A 21,219-nucleotide genomic window follows, 5' to 3' on the forward strand; every position below is an offset into this window, starting at 1 on the left:
CGCCTCTATTGACACAGTCTTGAAACTTTCCGATCGCACCTCGTAGTACTCGTAATAAGTTTTCACTGGCATCTGAAATCCCCACCGGTACACACAGAGAACAAAGTGGGAGATATAAGAAGTTGACATGAAAGGTTCACAACGTAGTGTTGTGTTTTGACAACGAAATGCTTTCTCGCATAAAAAATTACTAAGTGTGTTCATGAATTTTTGCTATATAAAACTTCACATTCGGTCAGTTGTCGGCATAAGATAATATACAGAGTCACTTATTAAATGATTCTTACGATGGTATATTGCGATTAATATTATTGGATTTCTGGGCTTTGTATGCCAATTCTGAAACTATCTGAACATTTCGGAAACTGGATTTTCCATCCTGGAGTGAAAAAAAAATTAACCTCAGTTGGGTCAACGAGAAGAAGTAACCTCAGTCGCACAGGACAACGATTCAGTCACACAAGATTCATAACGACAATTACATTTTTTTATTCTGTATCCATTTGGTGCCATATCAAAGTCAAATTCCAACCTCGGCCACACTTTTTAATAAACTGCTGGCCGATGGCGCGCTTAAGGCAGGGGTGGTGTCACAGCGTGCGGGTCACTAGCAGAAAGAGACTGGAAAAGTTGAAATCGGAGATAAATTCTCCACCCCACGTGACAGCTTCCGGAACTGAACAAGAAAAAAAAAAACGATAAAAAATCCTGACCCCAAAACACACATAATCGACTCGAACGCACGATGACTAAATCACAACACCTCCAGCGCCCTTTATCAAAAGACGGAGGCGGTCACAGAGCGCAACTCCTCACAACTGGAATGACGTAATGAGGAGATGCGATATCGACGACCATTGACCTGACACACCGGTCAACGGGTTAATCGTAATATCCGGTCTTTCTTATCCTTTCAGGGCGTCAGCAGGAATAGCAAAGCTCGGGGAAGTGATGGGTTTCTACAGCGATCAATATAAACCACAAATTTGAGCACCCCGCAAACAGGAAGTTGTAATGTATGAACACTCAAATTAAAAAGGCGATGCGTATTCGGAATATGGTCGTCATATCGAAGCAGCAGTTGCTGCGATGTTAGGTATTAGACCCATGTAAACATGGGAGGACTCCCACAACTCCAAGTTATGAAGATCCTCATTACAGTCTTCTACGATGTTGAATCATGTGGTCTGGTACAAATATACCAACGTTTCGGAGATACTTACTGCCTCCATCATCAGGGCAATGATAAACGGTGAATAGTTAATGCATTGGAAATCCTAATGTGTTCATAGTCTGTAACGCCATTCCCAAACAGCCTGAATCTTGTCTCACCACTGACCTGCAATGAGCTGAAGAGTTCCAGCAACCCTGGCTGTGCCGGTGTGAACCACATACGTAATGCAGCACGCAGCCGTTGCAGTAATGGCTACCAGGAGGCTGAGGGCACTGCCCACCCCTACGAGTACAGTGCTAGCCTGCCACCAGGGGCTCGGGATGTCCCAGAACCTGCAATAAACGTGTCTATTAGTATTTCATGAAACAAACACCGGTAGAAAAAGCACCACCATGAGCTTTCAACCGAGTTAATTGCAAATAGTAAAGCGTATATTATTAGTTTCGACATGTCTGTCGTCTGTTCCTCGTCCGTCAACCCACATGAAATAAGTCGAGATCGGCTGAACGGCTCTCATAAAATTTCATCCATTCACACACAGAAGAAGGCAATGGCAAACCACTTCTGGATCATCTGCCAAGAACGTATATGAACAGGTCCCAGTCCGAGAAAAGGATGGAAGGATCCTGTTCATATGGACCTGTCGTCAGACAGAACACTAAATAATAATAAGATGAGGTGGTCTAGCGGTTAGAACGCTGGCCTTGTAATCCTGGGGTCTCGGGTTCGATTCCCGGCGGTGCCCGAATTTATAACTTGTGTTGGGCAAGGCCGTGGTCTAGGCAACGCGGAGTTTTCCTCCGTGGCATCCCAACAATTACTCCATTCACACACAGAAGAAGGCAATGGCAAACCACTTCTGGGTCATCTGCCAAGAACGTATATGAACAGGTCCCAGTCCGAGAAAAGGATGGAAGGATCCTGTTCATATGGACCTGTCGTCAGACAGAACACTAAATAATAATAAGATGAGGTGGTCTAGCGGTTAGAACGCTGGCCTTGTAATCCTGGGGTCTCGGGTTCGATTCCCGGCGGTGCCCGAATTTATAACTTGTGTTGGGCAAGGCCGTGGTCTAGGCAACGCGGAGTTTTCCTCCGTGGCATCCCAACAATTACTCCATTCACACACAGAAGAAGGCAATGGCAAACCACTTCTGGATCATCTGCCAAGAACGTATATGAACAGGTCCCAGTCCGAGAAAAGGATGGAAGGATCCTGTTCATATGGACCTGTCGTCAGACAGAACACTAAATAATAATAAGGACACTTCTACAAGCGTTATCAACATAATGCTATAATAGAAAAGTGACCACTTACGGCAATGTGCCTGAAAAAGTGTGGCCTAGAACCGAACCCGGGATCCCACGAATACAAACAAGAATTTTACCCCGGGCACACAGTAGAGTTTATAACGGAAATCCTCTTCCCGTCGCTCGTGTCTACTACAGCAGGCAGCGCTGAACAGCCCCAAGCCAAACAGAACGCCGTGCTCGGGCGACCACTTCTCCGACACATTCGTGTCGCGTGTAATCTAAACACATCGCTACAGGCGTTGCTGTGCAAGCTTCCTTCGAATTCGACATACTGCGAGAGCTTTGTGTCAGGCACACAGCCAGTCATAAATCTCAGAAATAGCAGGTTGTGTTGTGACAATTTTTTTTAAAATAATATCTAATGTTCTGAACTTCTTCAATCATATCCCATTTCGTCTGAAAGAATTCGTCTTCGGCAAAGCTTATATCGCATATTGTTCGGAGCTACTATTCGTTTAGATTTTGCACCCTCATAGCAACCAAAGAAAAGCTCGATTCGAATATACGAATGAACAGAACACGAAATTACATTCATACCAAATCCCAAAAAAAATACTCAAAATCTTCAAAAAGTTCCGATATTTGTCTTTTGGTTAGTAACGCCGTGTAGTGGGTAGACACCACCGTTTTGTATGAACTTACTGCATCCATTTTCAGTGCTGAAATCTTCGGAATATCGATGATTCAAGTAGGGACTGTTTAGCAGGCAAAACCACAGACTCGAATAGCCTCATTAAGAACAAACATATTCCAGGACCCGAGAAGAAGCTCACTAATATGGGATTACAGACTGTTACACGAGGCTGCCTGAGTTTTAGATTAATTATTTGGATATACAGGACAGGAGAATGACTTTTACGAATTGCAGACATTGCAGCAGGGTTTTCTACCAAAGTTAAGACATTTAGCAGAGGCAATAAAAAATAAGTTAATTTAAAAAGAAGACATTAAAACTACATTCAATTTACCATTCAGTATCCTTTGTTATCTTCGTAGAAGAATCTTTCGGATGACAGGGCCCAGTAGCGACCTTTTTTAACACAGCAATGAATCTTGTGGTTCCATAAAAGGCGGAGAATTTATTGGCTAACTGAGCAAGTACCAGCTTCTCAAAACCGTCATTGCTCCAGAGAGTCGGTTCATAACACCAACCAGGGATGACACTGTCTCCTTGCTGCACAGACATTATTTTTAATATTCGTGTCTACAAAAACTCCGCCCTGCATCCAGATCTTTTCATAATGGAGATTGGTTATGCACGGGCTCAGCTGCTTTGTCGCTCAAGCCTTTTCGTTCTCTGCGGAGGATTCTTCTCACCCTCTAACCCATTATGTCTGTTACAGTGGCTCCACTTAAAATCTTTTAACAGCATTAAATGTGCAGCCTTAACAAAACTTGCGTTGGTGATGGGAGAGTTAAGTGCCCCCAAGGTGATTATACTGAGCCGCCTAGTTGATGGGGAAGCACGCGCCCTTAGGAGCGCTGTGACACGCGGGGTCAAACTCCCATCGCAAACGATAGCGCACACGGCTGTCATTCTGGAGGTACGAGACTCGAATCCCGAGCAAGCCTTACTTCCGAAAATAAATTCTGGGGCGTTTTAAAGAATCTATGGTCATTTTCCTGGCCTTGTAATCCTGGGGTCTCGGGTTCGATTCCCGGAGGTGCCCGAATTTATAACTTGTGTTGGGCAAGGCCGTGGTCTAGGCAACACGGAGTTTTCCTCCGTGGCATCCCAACAATTACTCCATTCACACACAGAAGAAGGCAATGGCAAACCACTTCTGGATCATCTGCCAAGAACGTATATGAACAGGTCCCAGTCCGAGAAAAGGATGGAAGGATCCTGTTCATATGGACCTGTCGTCAGACAGAACACTAAATAAAAAAAATTCCCTCGAGACTCAACATACCTTATTCTATTACACCTAATTTGATTCTTTTGTACGACATCGCTTGATGGTGGACCTTAAACAGCAAAAACTAACAAATAACTCAAAGATGAACGTCTTCTGGGATTTTTCTCCTTGTCTAAAAGAATTATAGTGACTAAGACTAAATGTTCTGCGCGCCACATGCGCGTAAAGCATTTGGTTAGAAACCTTGAAGAAAACATAAACGTCAGAAGACCTATGCATAAATGTCAGGATAATATTAAAACTGATCTTTGGAAAAGGCTGTGTGGAGTGAGGACTGGTATCATCTGGTTCAGGACATGGCCTGGTGAATCGCTCGTGAACACGGTAATGGAATATTTTTACTACTATTAACTTCTCAAGAAAGATTCTGTTCCATGTAATTAATTACGATATTTATCAATTTCTGAATTTAGTCATTCTTATACAACTGTGAGACTATATACTGCTATAATTATTATTATTAATGTTATAAAAATTTATTCAGTAAAAACATAATTAATGGTGGTGGTCTCATGACTCCACTGGTCCAGGGAACTTCAAAAGTCATTTAACTTTGTTCCAGTCGTGAGTCTGGAGACAGGGATGATAAAAAATGAAAAACAATGACAAGATTTACTTATCGCGTAACTATGAAAACTAGCAAAATGCAATCAGAAGAATGTCATGAACAAGGAATGAAGAAGAATAGATAAAGAAAGATGAAATGAATCAGAGGTTCAGAGAAACATACAAAAAAACAATACGACACACTAAACTTTTTCGTTTTAAAAAGCGCAAAGTACAGAAACATCATCTAGCGTACAAATGATACCATAAAAATCCCCACTACACATGTACACATAAAACAAAAATAAAGCTAAAAATATTTTAGCTGAAAAAAGTTAATATACATTAAACTTACAAACAACTTGTAGGGGAAAAAAAAAATTAACCGTGATATGCATTCTTTACAGTCTGCACCAAAATATTATTTTCTATGAGAACGCGCCGTCTGGACTGGGAATACTAGCAAAATTTTTATCGTCAATTTTCAGACTCAAGCACTACATAATAATCTATTAAAAGTTCAGTCCCTCATCTATTTCTGTACAACAATTATAAGTTAAGTCACCTAAATTCCGGGAACTATGTAACCTTGCAAGATAAAATTTCGTCCTTTTGTAATATTCTTCCTGTAATTTTATCAGGAATTTACAATTTATTCACACTTTATCATGTATGCTGTTAATCAACAGTCGTTAAACAGGTAAAATTTCAGGTTCTCACGGCAGCGAATATGAATTTGACTATCTTATGAGATATGACGTGTCGTTTAGTAGAAATTGGTCCTGATGATGGAGGATGTAAGCACCTCCGAAATGCCGGTCAATTTCTACGGCGCAACACCCCTTAGACAGTCATGATCGAAACGAGCTTGGTCAAGCGTTTATCCCCTTCTGGAGAGCGCGAAATGAGCTGGTCCAATATCCCAGCGAAAGGTCCGTGGATCACATTTCCGTTCGGCAGGCCAGACTTGACTTGACTGACACAGCGTATCTCGTCCTCCGTGTGTGATGATGATGACGGACGGACGGACGCCAGCCCGACACGGAAATTCTATCCTGTCAAATTGAGCAAATCAATCAAGTGTTGCAGTGCGGTTGGGATATTCTATTTCAGATTCTGATTTAGACATTCCGTAGATTCCCGGGGTTTTATTTTCATTTTTCGCACTAAATACACACACACTAACCCGCAATGAACAGAGAGCCCTTCTTGAAAAGCTGACAGTCGTCAGTCTACGACGAAATTCACCTCCCTTTATGGTACCTTCAGAATCTTGAGTCAGAAGAATCCAGTACACAACTTCACATCCTAGTTAACAGCCTATATAATATAATTTACCATCTATGACTATGTCTACCAAGTGGTTCTCTCCTCGTTGTACTTGAGGATAAGCACGTTGAACGAATTGCAAATATAACTTAATGATATTTGCATGCCTCGTCGTCCAAGTGTAATAAATCATTAAACTTGGTGTGTAAATTTTGGGTCTTCCTGTACATGAGCAAAGCATATTGAGGGCAAATGCACCCAGTTTCTATGGTAACGAATATTTATAAAAGCCAAATGACGAAAGTGGTACAGATCATGTCTGCTCTCTATTAGGTCCCCTCTACCGGAGAATAAAGGAACATTCAACCAAGCAGAAAATATGACGAGTAGTGTGGGTTGCGTCACAGGGAACAAGGCTTACACGGTACGTCGCCGGTTCTGAAGCTATGCCTAACTATGAAGACGCTCCACGCCTCTGATGAAGCATCTCCCAAAGTAGCAGTAGCGATCCCCCCAGGGGAACGTAAAACTTTCTTTTGCGAGGGGGGGCAAATGATAAATTTATAACCCAAAAATACTGCTGTGAAGAAGAAACAAGAAAACTACTAACATACAGTTTAACAGAAAAGTGCTTCACATTATTAAATAGAATTATATTATTAAACATAACAATACAATTAATTATTTGGTTTTCCGTCAAATTTACAATGTATTTAAAATAAGATAATTAAAATAATTAAAATATCATTCTGTGTTCCATATCGAATAATCGATTTACAATTGGAACAGTTACAACATGTTTCGGTTTTATTAAACCATCATCAGGTGTAAAATTATATTAAATTTAAAACTCAATTACAATATTTTACAATTTTTCGTAGAGTAGTATTTTGGAGGTCGTGTCCAGATATTTTCAATATAATGGATCAACTTTATTGAAAATATCTGGACACGACCTCCAAAATACTACACTACGAAAGATGATAAAATTGTAAAAAATTGTAATTGAGTTTTAAATTTAATATAATTTTACACCTGATGATGGTTTAATAAAACCGAAACATGTTGTAACTGTTCCAATTGTAAATCGATTATTCGATATGGAACACAGAATGATATTTTAATTATTTTAATTATCTTATTTTAAATACATTGTGAATTTGACGGAAAACCAAATAATTCATTTAATCAATAAGTCACAATATGACGCAACTACACTATCTTATAACAATACAATTAAAGATATCATTAAAGTTGAAAGCCACTTTTAATAAATCATATTTAAAGTCCTAAAATTATTGTCCTGTTGATGCCATATTTTGAAACTTTAAAATTTGACAACAAACTAACTGTTAACGCTTATTTTGTATGTATGCTACATCTCAACTACCTTGCATAGAACACTCCAATGATATTTTGGCAGAAGTACAAAATGAAGCTCATTGCTACGTATTTCTCTCTTCTAATGTTATTATCTCTCTGCTGCATAGAACACACAAGTTTTGTGTCAAAAAAAGTACAGTTCTATATGCGTCAATCCATAGACAAATGCACGGGGGGACAGAAAAAATTCCAGATATACTGACGGGTAGGTATATAGCGTGTTTTCCTTCTAAGTGGCTTAGAAGGCTAAAGGCGAAATCGAAGGGTAGTCCATTTAACACCCCATTTAACATCACGTTAAAATAAACAATTCATTGTATACAGAGGGAGTGAATGGATCCATCTGTCGTTTCAAAAGAACCTACGTGCAATCACTAATAACAAGCAACAACACCTTTCAAATACCGCCGACATGTTAAGAAATTAACTCGCATTGTTTAATAGACTTCCCAAGATCGTATGGCCGTCATGTTGCTATTGGTGAGATGAAGTTAAACAGTTCTGAAGAGGTACTATTTCTTGAAGATTTCTGTCTTCTGGGTTATTGCGCTGTGTAGTCAGGTCGATGTTAACCAACGTTTCAGAGGTCACACTGCCTCCGTCATAGTATGACCTCTGAAACGTTGGTTAACATCGACCAGACTACACAGCGCAATAACCCAGAAGACAGAAATCTTCATACTCACCGCTGTGAGAACCTCAAGTCTTACGTACTATTTCTTATAGCTGATGGTTTTCTGGGTTGCAATGCCATGAATATGGCGGTAATATATTGGTTAACAACCTATAAATCCAGGACGTGTTTGGATTTCCTCTCAAGTTTTAACAGGCAGCCAGAATGTTACACACCGCCAGAATTCATGTTAAGTAAATACCGAGGACAGAGGACTGCAGTCGAGTTAACGTTAACACAGTTTCGAATAATTTGAACTATTCCACAAAAATATAAATAATTACAATAAAGAAAAGCAATTATTTTCTTTCAAAAAATTATGAATTATCAAAATAAAGAAAAACATAATTATCTTCTTCCGCACAATACAGATTTTAAACAGGAAATCAGGACAGCAAACATGTACAGGGCGCTGTGCCTTGTGACGGCAGAACATCAAATCAACAAAAGCCACCTGTTATATTTTCATCGCCGCAGAGATCACCACAAAGCTTTGATCATAAATGAAAATTACTGAACACGCGTTATTTGAAATCGCATTTGATCCATTGGGTGAGTAATAGAAATGAGACGCAATTACGCAGTCAACTCACGCGTGTCTGCGTTTTAAGTGTTTGCAGTGCTAATTCGGTACAATCCCGCAGGAATATTGCCACATAGATCACTGGATAATGGTTTCAAATGGATTACGCGGCACGAGGATTATTGTAGTCCAATTACTGTGAAAGCCAGATCTATTATTAACTTCTCATTGATGTTGGTTCAGCTTTTAGCTGTGTTTCCTTTCATTAGGCCACCTTGTCAATATCATATTAATTTGGAGGCCATCAGTCACGAATCACAGACAATACCAAGAGTTCAAAAATCACAATGTTATTTGGACACCTAATCACGGTGTGCATCCTATCGGCGACGGTAACAGATTGAAATAACAACCAGAGACCGGGAGGTGGTAAGGCCGTAGGATTACAGAGGTTAAAACCAAAATAATATAAATGCAGTTCCAATAATCAAAATATATTAAAAGTATAAATAAAAAAAGAACATACAGGAAAATTTGACTTCAAGTCTCTCTCTCTCTCTCTCTCCGGCGAAGTACCCTGCGCGGCGGGAACACACACAGACTGCCTCATAAGGGCTTCGAAGCCTGTGGCTACAAAGATCGCGGAGATGGGAAAGATAGGGCACTCCAAGTCATTAGGCATGGCATCAGGTGTCATTTTCCCCATTACTGAAATACTTTTATTCACACAAATGATTGGTTTCAGTCTGGATTCGAATCTACGTAAAAAATTAAAAAAAATATTGTTCTTAACTATGGTAATGACAATAATAAATATCAATCTCTCAGTCTAAGACAAGATAACAGTGTTCAGTGTTTGAGGACAGGTAATCGAGGCAGCAAACACCTGTAAATCGTCGTTAAACTATCAGACTACACGGTGAAATATCTCATAAGAAATCCATCTTGAGACCATGTTCCATAGCCATTCAAAGAAATGCATAACGTTAAGATTTCCTTCGTGTAAATGTTTTGTGAGCCAGATCAGATGAACTCCAGAGAAGACATTCTGCCCATCACAAATGCACTTGGACCAAAGCTACAGAGAAGCGCAATGTCTATTGTATCAACGAAACGGATGGCAACTCTGTCGTGGTTAACCTTTGTTATGGGTACAGCGGGAATCGACCGCCTATTGTTCCCTCATTTGTCCCATTACTGTAAATGGTTAGGGAGCCACATAAATGCACGCTATAAATTCCACTTCATTTCGATATATAAAAACGAAATAATAATGAAATGCGTAACATACGATGATGTTTCTATTAACTCAATATACAGAATGTTACAAAGTCACTGTCCCCTCATCACGACGGCCTTCATAATGCTGGACGCGTCTTCTACGTGCACTGCAAATCAGTGCCACTCCGTTCACCGGCCGGGCATGGCTTCCCAGCGAGGTTCGGCCAGCTTCAGGAACAGAAAATATCAAACTACGGCGCGTTCATCGATAAATCATTTCCCGCATCACTTGTTACAAGAATTAGTTTATTTTATTGTTTTAATGGAGCGATACTTGACTTGTATCTGTAAAAATCCTGTAGCTCTTGGCGGTGAGTCATGTAGTTCCTGTTTGAGACAGGAAGTAACAGTTCTGTACTTGATTATCAGTAAGCAAACCTTATTAAAATAATTTAAATTAAAATCATCCTCGAAATTAAAAATCCCTGTGCCAATTTTTCGTAGGCAACAATAATGTAACATCATCTTACTTCCACGATTGTGTCTACCAAGTAGTCTTTTTGCATGAGACTTATCTAATCTGTAATATTATATCCTCGTAACCAAAGTATCAGCTCGGCAGTCGGTTATCACGTCTCCTTTGACAAGAATATCACGTATGAAATCGACTGGACATTGTGAGGGAGTGTAAGGTCTTGGACGGGTTGAGGGAGACGCTATCTGATATGAAACAGAAGGCGAAGAACGCCTTTAAGCCCTACGAAGGTCTTCTTGCGGCCAGGTCAACTACACATGGCATCGGTCACCCTTAGCACGTACCGAATATAACAATGTTCTCAGACTGCCATATAGCTACGACATCAAAGTACGACGTGTATCCTTTTTGTAGTATGTTGTAATATTTACTAACTCACTTAAATTACATTTATTTGAGAGCTCAGTTTTTACCGGTAAAATGCCAGGATTAGTCCTTTAAATTCCAAATGTGGTCTTTCTTCATCCCACATCACAGTCTATGACGTCAACGGGCTCTTTCGCTGATAACCACAGCTCGAAAGAACTGTGGACCTAGAGCACTCTTACTCCAAAGTAACAACTACATCTAAGGTCACTGTTGCGATAATGTGATCGGAAACAACTGTTTTGAGTCCTTTCGTACTAACGCATCTTAGAAAAATATGTATTATTTATTATGTTTGTTTTCCGTTTAAACATAAATAACACGGCGGAATTTTAAATTTGGTTTCCAGTTTAATTATCGCGACGGCCGAGCGAAATTCTGACATTACGGTTGTGTCTTAAAACAGGGACCGGTGCTTATACACCGGGTTGAATTATTCGCGTTATATGAGACTCGATACTTAGTGACAAAAGCCTTGTTCCGTTATTAGATTATCCACCACACGCACAGATCTGGTCTAGGCTGAGTGGTAAATGGTGTCACGAGGGGAGTTCATAGTGGTTCATAGTTGTTAGTTGGTAACCACGGAATAAGTTTCATGATGGAGTGGAGGTGGGGTGTGATAATATCTGCAGTCCGAACTTACAACTTGTAATAACACCATCTTACGACGAAGTTACGGGACACTTCTTGCCCTGGGAGATAAAGTGTCATAACTTGGTCCCTCAGTTTACGCTCCCTCCAGCATTTGACAGATATTTACTTCTTCAAGATGTACTGTGTTCTTATGGAACCCTAAATCCGTCACCATTACCACAAAACTCCGCCGATAAACCCTATCTCAAGCAGATTCAATCTATATATTACTTCAAGACATAGACCCATATCTCAAAGACCCATTTTAATATTATCCTGTGCACGCTTCAGTATTTCAAATCGCCTCTTTCAATAACGTATTCTGACACACATATATTTCGTTCTTTCTGATCGATGTTACACATCTCATAGGTACTTCTTACATGTAATCATCATCCCCTTCCGCAGCTCCCAAAATGTAACCTCTTCTTAATTTAATTATCAATATAATTTCAATTTGCTACCCCTTACCCAATTAGCTGAACTCTTAACGTCGAGAGACAAAATTCAAATAATTGGAAGAAAAAAAAAACGGTGAAATGACGGCATGTGAGCACTTGTTTAAACTGTCAGCTTGTAACTGCCAGCCAATCAGCGACAGTCTCCCATTCATCGGCTAAAATACGCCACTGCGAGTTACAAACGTACAGCGCGTACTGTACGCGGAACACAAAATATACTCTCTTTTTCCTCGGGCCGTAAATCGATGTTTTGAACAGGTACCAGAGCCACACTGCAGACACACATGTGACGTCCATCACGTTACGTATAACATGATTTATCGGGCAGCAATAACGAACAAAAGTAGCAATTAAAAGGATGCGTCTGCCTGTCTTTCTGAATTGTGCTCATATCATGGCCTTCGTGCATGTAATATTTATTGGCAAAGCGCGCAGTTTCAGATGAAAGAGCTCGGAAACAAGTAATGACAATGAAGTCACACCAAGCGAAAAGATACGTACGAGGTGCGATCGGAAAGTTTCAAGACTGTGTCAATAGCGGGCGAACCGGATGTAGTACGAGCTTCTGCCTTTAGGAGGTGCTGCCTACATTCATAGTGAATCAGTGTGCCAGCCGGCATCATCGAATTAGCTACGGAAACCTATGAAATGCTAAATCAAGCATTTGGGAAGTCCGCAATGGGTCGTGCACAAACTTTTGTGTGGCATTCACGTTTTAAAAATGGCCGAACCTGTGTCGATGATGACGAGCGTTCTGGACGACCATCTTCGAGCACAACGCCCGAAAATGTTACGAAGATTCGGCAGGCCATTCACGAAGATCGACGTCGTACCATCAACGACTTGTGCGACATTGTTGGGATAGGCTATGGGACCTGTCAGCTGATTCTAAAGGAAGAACTCCACATGCGACGCATCATGACAACGCGCCAGCGCACACCGCCCTCAAAGTTTGGCAGTTTTTGGCCTCAAACACCATGGCCGTCATCCCGCACCCTCCTTATTCGCCGTGTGACTTCTTCCTCTTCCCAAAGATGAAAATTCAGCTAAAGGGAAGGAGATTTGAGACGATAGATGAGATTCAGGCAGAATCGCAGATGGTGCTTGACAGGCTGACAAAGAAAGATTTCCAGGGATGCTTCCAGGCTTGGCAGCGGCGCTGGGATCGTTGTGTTCACTCCCAGGGGAACTACTTCGAGGGTGATGGATGAATTTAATACCTGAGATAAGTGTACGGGTTTTTATAGGCGCAGTCTAGAAACTTTCCGATCGCACCTCGTATGTAGTCTGGGCCTACATGTATGAAGTGCACTTCAGTGTTTGTCGCACACGCAGTGCACAAAACATAGAACACGTTGCGGCAAATTTCTCTGTCTAGAAAATTTTCCACGTAAAATAAAAACGAAGATAATATGTAAAGAGACGAGGGAAAATTACGAATAAATCAAAGGAAAACATAAATAAATAATGAAAGAAAGGAACACGAAGAAGATTAGCAAATAACTCGGCGCTAAAGTTGGGCCAAACGAACTGCAGTTTTCCGAGACGCCCGATCCACTTCGCAGAAGACTGTAATTAACAGCCGAAAACCTGATTAGTCGGCAGCTCGCGGTAAATAATTCCAAATGAAACCTAACCTAACCTGCTCACGCCGCTGACGGATTTCGAGCGCGGAGTTAATTAAAGACGAGGGTGGTTCACACGACTGACGCCCTGCACTGTGGACCCTCTCGTCCTACTGATCCACTTTGTTCTCAGACGTAGCGGAGCGTGACGTCACTATAACACGACCTACCCTTCTATCGGACTTATTTTAGATTTACAAGATGGCTGCGATGATGACCGTGGTATGCCCGGGCTGTGACGACATTTGAATTTGTGATGACACTTCACCCTGAAGACGGAGGCAATATGTTCGTCCCTAAAGTTGGTAATCACCTACAAGACCATACCGTGGTCGACATTAATGTTGTATCTGAAGTTTATGCAGCAACACGCCATGAGGATGTATGGAGGGTTGGAGGTATAACTCAGCTCTTTCTAGACCTCGACATTGGATGCAGCTGAATGGTCAGATTCACGTTCCGTCCACTTTAACCACATGTAAGAAACCTTCTGTACCCATTGTACAGGATTCTAGGTGAGCTGCAGGGTCGATCTCGGCGAGGTAGTTAAGAAAAAGCTCTTTCCCTTGTCGGAAATTGAACACTGACGGAGCAATGCTATCAGCAGTAGTGATGATGTTTGATGGCCCGCGGACTGTATCATTTGCCTCAACTGTTCCTATTTTTTTATGCTGAATAATCACTTAAGCTCATCTCGGGTTAATTAGAACTCGGGGAAGACCTTCTTAGAAGCAATCACGAGAAGAAAGATAACATATAAAGATTCAAGCGTAAATGTTGCATGATTAGCTACAAATCGCGTGGCTACAGTTGTTCTGTTCTAACCTGGTAGCATGTTTACCTGTATTTCCGCGTGCTCAAATATTTAACACAACGTATCAAATACTTCCACCACACTACACGGCGCTAAAATCAAAAAGACAGCCATCATCGGACTCACCGCCGTGAAAATCTCAAATCCTACTAAGACCAGATTAAATTCAGAGAATATTCACATATCAGTGTTTCAAAACAGTGGTACACAAAATGTTTAAAATACAATTACAACTGAATAACCAGCTGTGCCATCGTCAGGGATTAATCATTCATTACCGCTACTAAATTGGAATGTCATGTTACATTCTAAAAATCTAATTACGGTCTGGATCAAAGCATTGGGGTTCAGTGGTTCTGCATCTAAACTAATTAATAATCACAACAATTTAGTTCTTATGATGAAATGCTCTTCTGATACCTATTCAATATGTAATGTTATATATAATTTTCATTTAATACTATTTAATATTATACTTGAGGTTCCAATAAAATATGCACCACTACATTTTTAGCTGTAGTTTGTGATATTCTATGCGTGCCATCATTTCGGTCCGCTGTGAATGTAACACATTGCTAGGACTCAATATATTGTGTTGAATACAATCAATACAGACTGTACAAGTTAATGCATCGTCGTTAAATAGTGACTAGCAGTAACAGTATAAAATTACGATTAGTATTCACTTTAATCGAGAATTGTTCTATATCGGGAAACAGAACCCCGTTCTTCTGCGGCAACTTCTCCGACTTTGGAGTTACGCGTGAACTATAAACAACGTTTTGCAGGCGTTCACTGCTGACAAAGTATTTCTATTTACAAAGATTATCAAAACTGCTTACAAGTATTGAAAGCGTGGATTGTAGTCCTATTGAGTTCTGACTTCGTGCAGGACTGTAGGTTGTTACCGACGTTTCGGAGGAACGTTTCTCTTCATCTATATAACTACACGGCGTATATCGTATATCACTGGTAAACGTAATTCAGACATTTCGCCACATGACATATTAGTTAATCCTTTTTAAGTCCTCACTCCTGAACGAAATGGAATTAAGGCAGGTCTAATGTTCCCCAAACTGAAGACTTCCAGATGGGAGCAAGACATTCAAAGAATTTTACACAGATAAAGCTCTCCCAATATATGCAGAAATCCCGTAATATTTTCTTGCAATGCTTACAAGAGCAATCGCAATTCAGTATTAAACCTCGACCCGACACAGTAATACTTCTAGATGTCTTCCGCTAGACACGTCATGTCTCTATCAACTCATCACCGACTAATATTGAACATCAGATGAACCACGCCATATATAAAAAACAATACCTTCGTTCTAATATATAAGAGTAATCTGATAAGAACATTTTCAACAAACTGCATAACATTGTAAATGATTGTAATTCGAGTTTTAAATTTTACCAATCTAATTTATACCTGAGGACGGTTAAATATAACCGAAACATGTCGTAAGAGAAACGTTCCAATTTGTAAATCGATCATTCGATGCGGAACGTGAAATGATATTTTAAATATTTTATATATTTTATTATCTTATTAAAATTGTGATTTGACGGAAAATATTAAAATATTACAAGGATTAAGAAAAATAAATAATCAACGTAGCCCAGATGGAACGTGGCGGAAACCTGTCACTAAACTAAGGAATTCTCTGTTCGATCATTTAGTAAACACACAAATTATACCACAGAAAGCATAGCATAACGAACTTACAAGACGAGGCATTCAAAACATACATGGTCATTTCCTGGAATATAAAGCAGAGGGCAGCACTTGCCTTGAGTAGCGACCACATTCCTCCACGATCTCGATGCCGCCCTGCGCCGTGACGCGAGGGTAGTTGCAGCGTCGGAACGAGCTGAAGTAGGCGTCAACTTTGCCGAGAAGACGACCCTGAAACGGAGAGACAGTCATTGAAATACATGAACTAACAATCCAACCGAGCACTTAACTACATTAACAACGAAGTACGTCCATTCTTGGTTAGCTATTTGTTTATTTAAAGACTTTTTTCAGCTATACTAGCAAGCCATTACGAACTTTGCCAGACATCTGTTCAGACCTGTACGTAGATACGTCATATTAAGGCATCATCCTCCATTCTTAATATTTATCATTCGAAGCTATGTGGCATGTCAAGTTGACAAACCGTCATTAACATGTTTTAATTAAGATTAAATGGGGCAGATATGTATGTAAAAATCGAAGAGAATTCAAAAGATTAGAAACAGGAATGAATCAAATTTGTTCTTCAAAAATTGTAGCCCATATACGTCATTACTGTTCCAATCACTAACAACGGCTTTTGTGGATGAGGCCATTTTTATACGTTCTTCGCAGCTCAACAAACATTGGAACAAAAAACCTGGCGTCTGCGTGTCCGCAGATTGTAAGATAAAAGAGCTCAAATATTTGTAAACCCGTTCCTTCCACCTCAGCGGCTACCATCTGAGTTGGTCTAGCTGTTACAACTAGCGATAATCCTACCTACAAAAATATGAATCCTATTTGTGAAATTTATTCAGAAAACTGTGGACTCTATGAATACACGCTGCATCAGGAGTTTTGTCGACAGCAGGGGCGGAAAAAAATTATACTATTCAAAATTCTACACTGTGGTTCTTTCAACATTTTTTTTTTCCAACCGGAAAATTATTCTTCTATCTCGCAGACGGATTACGCACAGGTTACAAAATATAAAACGAACAACAAGGTCAAACCTTCATACTCTGTAGTTTCAATCACATACGTGCATACAATAGCGCTCTCTAATAAAAACGAAAAAATATTTACACAGTAAAAGAACAATACAATGACTAGTTTATTTGGTAACACCTACCTTAATCTCTTCCGAGCTTAGCTTTTAATTAGAATAATTTATTTTGTACTGTGCGTTCATTTATTTGTTTGCAGTTTATTTAACGACGCCTTTTTCAGTAGCTCAGACCATACAGCGTCGAATTTCAGTGAATAACGAATTGGAAAGGACGTGAAATGAAGTGCCTGTGGCCTCATTTAAGAACTATCCCGGAATTTGCCTGGAGGAACTGAGGAAAATCACGAAAAGTCTAAATATTATAGAAGGTCTCCGAGCCGACATTTAAACCCAGGACCTACCAAATACGAAGCAGGGGTGTGTGTGGAAACGCGATAATCGTCCTGATCATGGCGTTAGTAAGCACCTCCGAAATGTCGGTCAGTTTGACTACACGGCGCAACGTCCCAGAAAACAATTTTCTTACTAATTTCAATGACTATGTAGGTTGCTGCCCTGCATAGAATTTCAGGGAAACAGTGCCACAATTATTACATCACCCCTGATAATAAAGGCAGTAGTATCGAAGGGACAATCTAAGAGATATTATTTTTTCACACTGCCGTGCCCGAATTTATAACTTGTGTTGGGCAAGGCCGTGGTCTAGGCAACACGGAGTTTTCCTCCGTGGCATCCCAACAATTACTCCATTCACACACAGAAGAAGGCAATGGCAAACCACTTCTGGATCATCTGCCAAGAACGTATATGAACAGGTCCCAGTCCGAGAAAAGGATCGAAGGATCCTGTTCATATGGACCTGTCCTCAGACAGAACACTAAATAAAATAATAATAAATTCTACATCGTGAGCTACAGGGACGTTACTCTACGGTTAATACCGATTATCCGGGTTGAACTACAAGAACGGAAACTTGCCTTCGTCCGCGTTAAAGCCGCCTAAGAGAAGGACAGAGGCAGATGCTCGTAATTAAAGACCCTCGGGATTCGGGGGGGTTACGAAGGTCAGCCAGGATATCCGAACAGACACTAAATAATTGGTGGTTAGCGGAAGCTCGAAGTGGATTAAGACGGATCGTTCGGTCTCATTAGCCTGCTAATAGTGGCAGCACTGGTTTGTTCCCTCAGACAAGAGAATGGCCGTCAAACCAGCCACTTTGTTTCTAAATATTCCCCCAACAACTTTTATGTATGCGTGAATAAAATATGCAACCTCATAAATCTACCTTACTCCATGCAGATTTGAAATTCAAAAGTAAAGACTGTGTACATAACCAAAAACATGTTTCATGTGTTTCAAATTTAGAGTTGCCCAGCCTGGATTGTTACGCCAAAAAGAGAAAAAAAAATCGACGCCTACGCTGCCGTCAGAAGCTCAAATCTCAGAAGCATTAAAAACAGAACGACTGTGTCATCGTGATGATTCCTGTCAGAAAAAGATCACACCACTCCACACGTACCAAAAAAAAACCCTCCTATATTTAGTGCGAACACTGTCAACGCGTGAAGATCGATTTTATTCATTTGAGAGAGAGACAGTTCGATTTGTGTGCCCTGAAATATCTGCCTATGGGATCAGAGCGCTGGGACTGGCGTGCTCATGAAGATGCTTCACGTTTTTAATTAGTTTATAATTACACGCCCTTATACTCGTGTAATATGACAGCCTCGGGACAGACATCTGCCGGTGACACTGGGAACATCTTCTGAAGCAGACACAACTCATCTGTAATTATTTGCTACGGGGCTCGATCCGTCGTTTCTGAAGTGCACATAATTACACGACGTTCTTTACTGACGTCTAAGCACACTTTAGTCAACGTTTCTGTCCGAAGTACAAAACATTCAGAGCTCACATGATTTCGATATTTCGAGGTTATGTCACGAGACTTTTAAGTAGATTCTTTGTTTTCGCTTTTTAAAAATGGTTTGTGAAACAAAAGCTATTACTTCAAGAGAGAAATTTAAATTTCAAAAAGAAAGTTCTGAGCAAAACGGGTAGACTTACGCGGGACAAGCTTGTTGAGATAATATATTACGTGAAAAGGAACCTCATAAATTGTTTATATCACCCCGCATTTTTGTGCTTATGTAAGCATACCAGAAATGCCTAACCTGTCTGAAAATGGCCACCTGAAAGACCAAAAAGATGAAACTATAATAATATTAAAATGGACGTAATGAAATACGTTCTGAAAATGGGAAGTAATCAGAAATTTTCAATGGCGGGTTTGAGTTTAAAATATTAGCGGCTGTGTACTTTCAGGTATTACAATTGTATATTAGCCATAAAACACAAAAGAATGCTGATATATATACTTTTACAAATGAACGAATACTTTATCTTAAAAGTATCAGAGGATACAGGACAGTAACACTGATTATTCTGAAGAACAAAGAAACGTTACCTTTAGACACAAGACAAAATTAAACAGCATAAATACTTTTTTATCAAAAGAGGAAACTGTTTACTGAAAACGACTGTACATCACTAATTGTACCTTTACTATAAAACAAAGGAAAACAGTAAATAGTTTATACACAAAACCGTTCTTTTCGTCTTTGTAAATCGTTTAAATTATAAAACGACGTTTCGGAAGTTGGACGCTGCTTCCCGTCTTCAGGTAAAAAAAAATCATCCTATCTGATGGGGTCCCTGGTTGAGCTGGTAAACGTTTGAGGCTTCACGTAGCAGACACCACCTACAATCCCAGTTCCCATTACTAAAAAATTGTAATAAGACCATCCATTACACGCGTGGAGATAAAAAGTCACAACGAAACCGGCCCGTTTTATGTGCCCTTCCTACCAGAGCTAATAAAACCCGCAAGAGAAGGAGTTATGACACTGTACTTTCATCAAATAAATGTTTCGCCTATAAAACAGTTCACGAGCAACATAGAAAGATCTCTGGGTTTGTTTCACTATAAATAACAGTGTCTCACTCCCTCACTTCGCCACAGATACGGTTGATCTGCCCATTTACGATAACAAAATTGTATTTCTTCTACACAACCCATCACTGAAAATAGAGAGAGAGAGAGAGAGGAGAAGGTAGCAAATAACAAACCTATAATTCTGTTTCTGTCGTCCTTCAGCTATTTGTCCAGAATATACAAGAAAATGGATTAGGAAATTCCAATTTCGTTCTTCTCCTCTCATTCGCTGGAGCTACAATTTCTACCACACATAAAACCACCCCTCTCGCGGAAAAAAAGAGAAGAAAATCTCATTTCAGCCGTATTCCTTCCTCCCTGTCTACAGCACCTAAAAGGAGCTGCAGCCCCTGGAGATCACAGGAAGTATGCAGAGAAAACATCAAAGCACAAGACAGAGACCAAGTGTTAAAGCGAACTGCTTCGAATTACATCAGGCTGCCACGCGACTTGATCAACTGCAACCGAGGGTAGCACTGCTGCTTCGAATTCATGAGGTTACCGGTTCAAATCTCGTTTCGAAGGCCAGATATCCTGACTGAATTATTTCGTGGTTTTCCTCAATCCGTGCACTCAAATTTCGGCATGGTACTACTTTCAAATAGGCCATACGCCCGCTTCTCTACGAGGTGCGATCGGAAAGTTTCAAGACTGCGCCTATAAAAACCCGTACACTTATCTCAGGTATTAAATTCATCCATCACCCTCGAAGTAGTTCCCCTGGGAGTGAACACAACGATCCCAGCGCCGCTGCCAAGCCTGGAAGCATCCCTGGAAATCTTTCTTTGTCAGCCTGTCAAGCACCATCTGCGATTCTACCTGAATCTCTTCTATCGTCTCAAATCTCCTTCCCTTTAGCTGAATTTTCATCTTTGGGAAGAGGAAGAAGTCACACGGAGCTAAGGAGGGTGCGGGATGACGTCCATGGTGTTTGAGGCCAAAAACTGCCGAACTTTGAGGGCGGTGTGCGCTGGCGCGTTGTCATGATGCGTCGCATGTGGAGTTCTTCCTTTAGAATCAGCTGACAGGTCCC

At 40.4% G+C, this 21,219-nt stretch overlaps 1 protein-coding gene across 2 annotated transcripts in view; it reads right to left on the reverse strand.

Annotated features, from left to right (window-relative positions):
• LOC110831307 (LHFPL tetraspan subfamily member 6 protein-like) overlaps positions 1-21,219 on the reverse strand; it is a 95,276-nt gene that overhangs the window by 38,223 nt on the left and 35,834 nt on the right. For both annotated transcript variants that reach the window (XR_015534454.1, XM_022067155.2), the window contains 2 exons: positions 16,253-16,368; positions 1,340-1,506 (listed from right to left, as the gene is read on the reverse strand). Coding sequence is in view for 1 of the 2 variants with exons in the window: in XM_022067155.2 (XP_021922847.1) it covers positions 1,340-1,506; positions 16,253-16,368 (283 nt within the window). In the remaining variant the exon portion in view is untranslated. The remainder of the gene's footprint in view (positions 1-1,339; positions 1,507-16,252; positions 16,369-21,219) is intronic.

The sequence above is a fragment of the Zootermopsis nevadensis genome, unplaced genomic scaffold (assembly GCF_977971745.1).
Source record: "Zootermopsis nevadensis isolate Lab colony 2312 unplaced genomic scaffold, Znev_1.0 Znev_ptg000010l, whole genome shotgun sequence".
Classification (NCBI taxonomy): Eukaryota; Metazoa; Arthropoda; class Insecta; order Blattodea; family Termopsidae; genus Zootermopsis; species Zootermopsis nevadensis.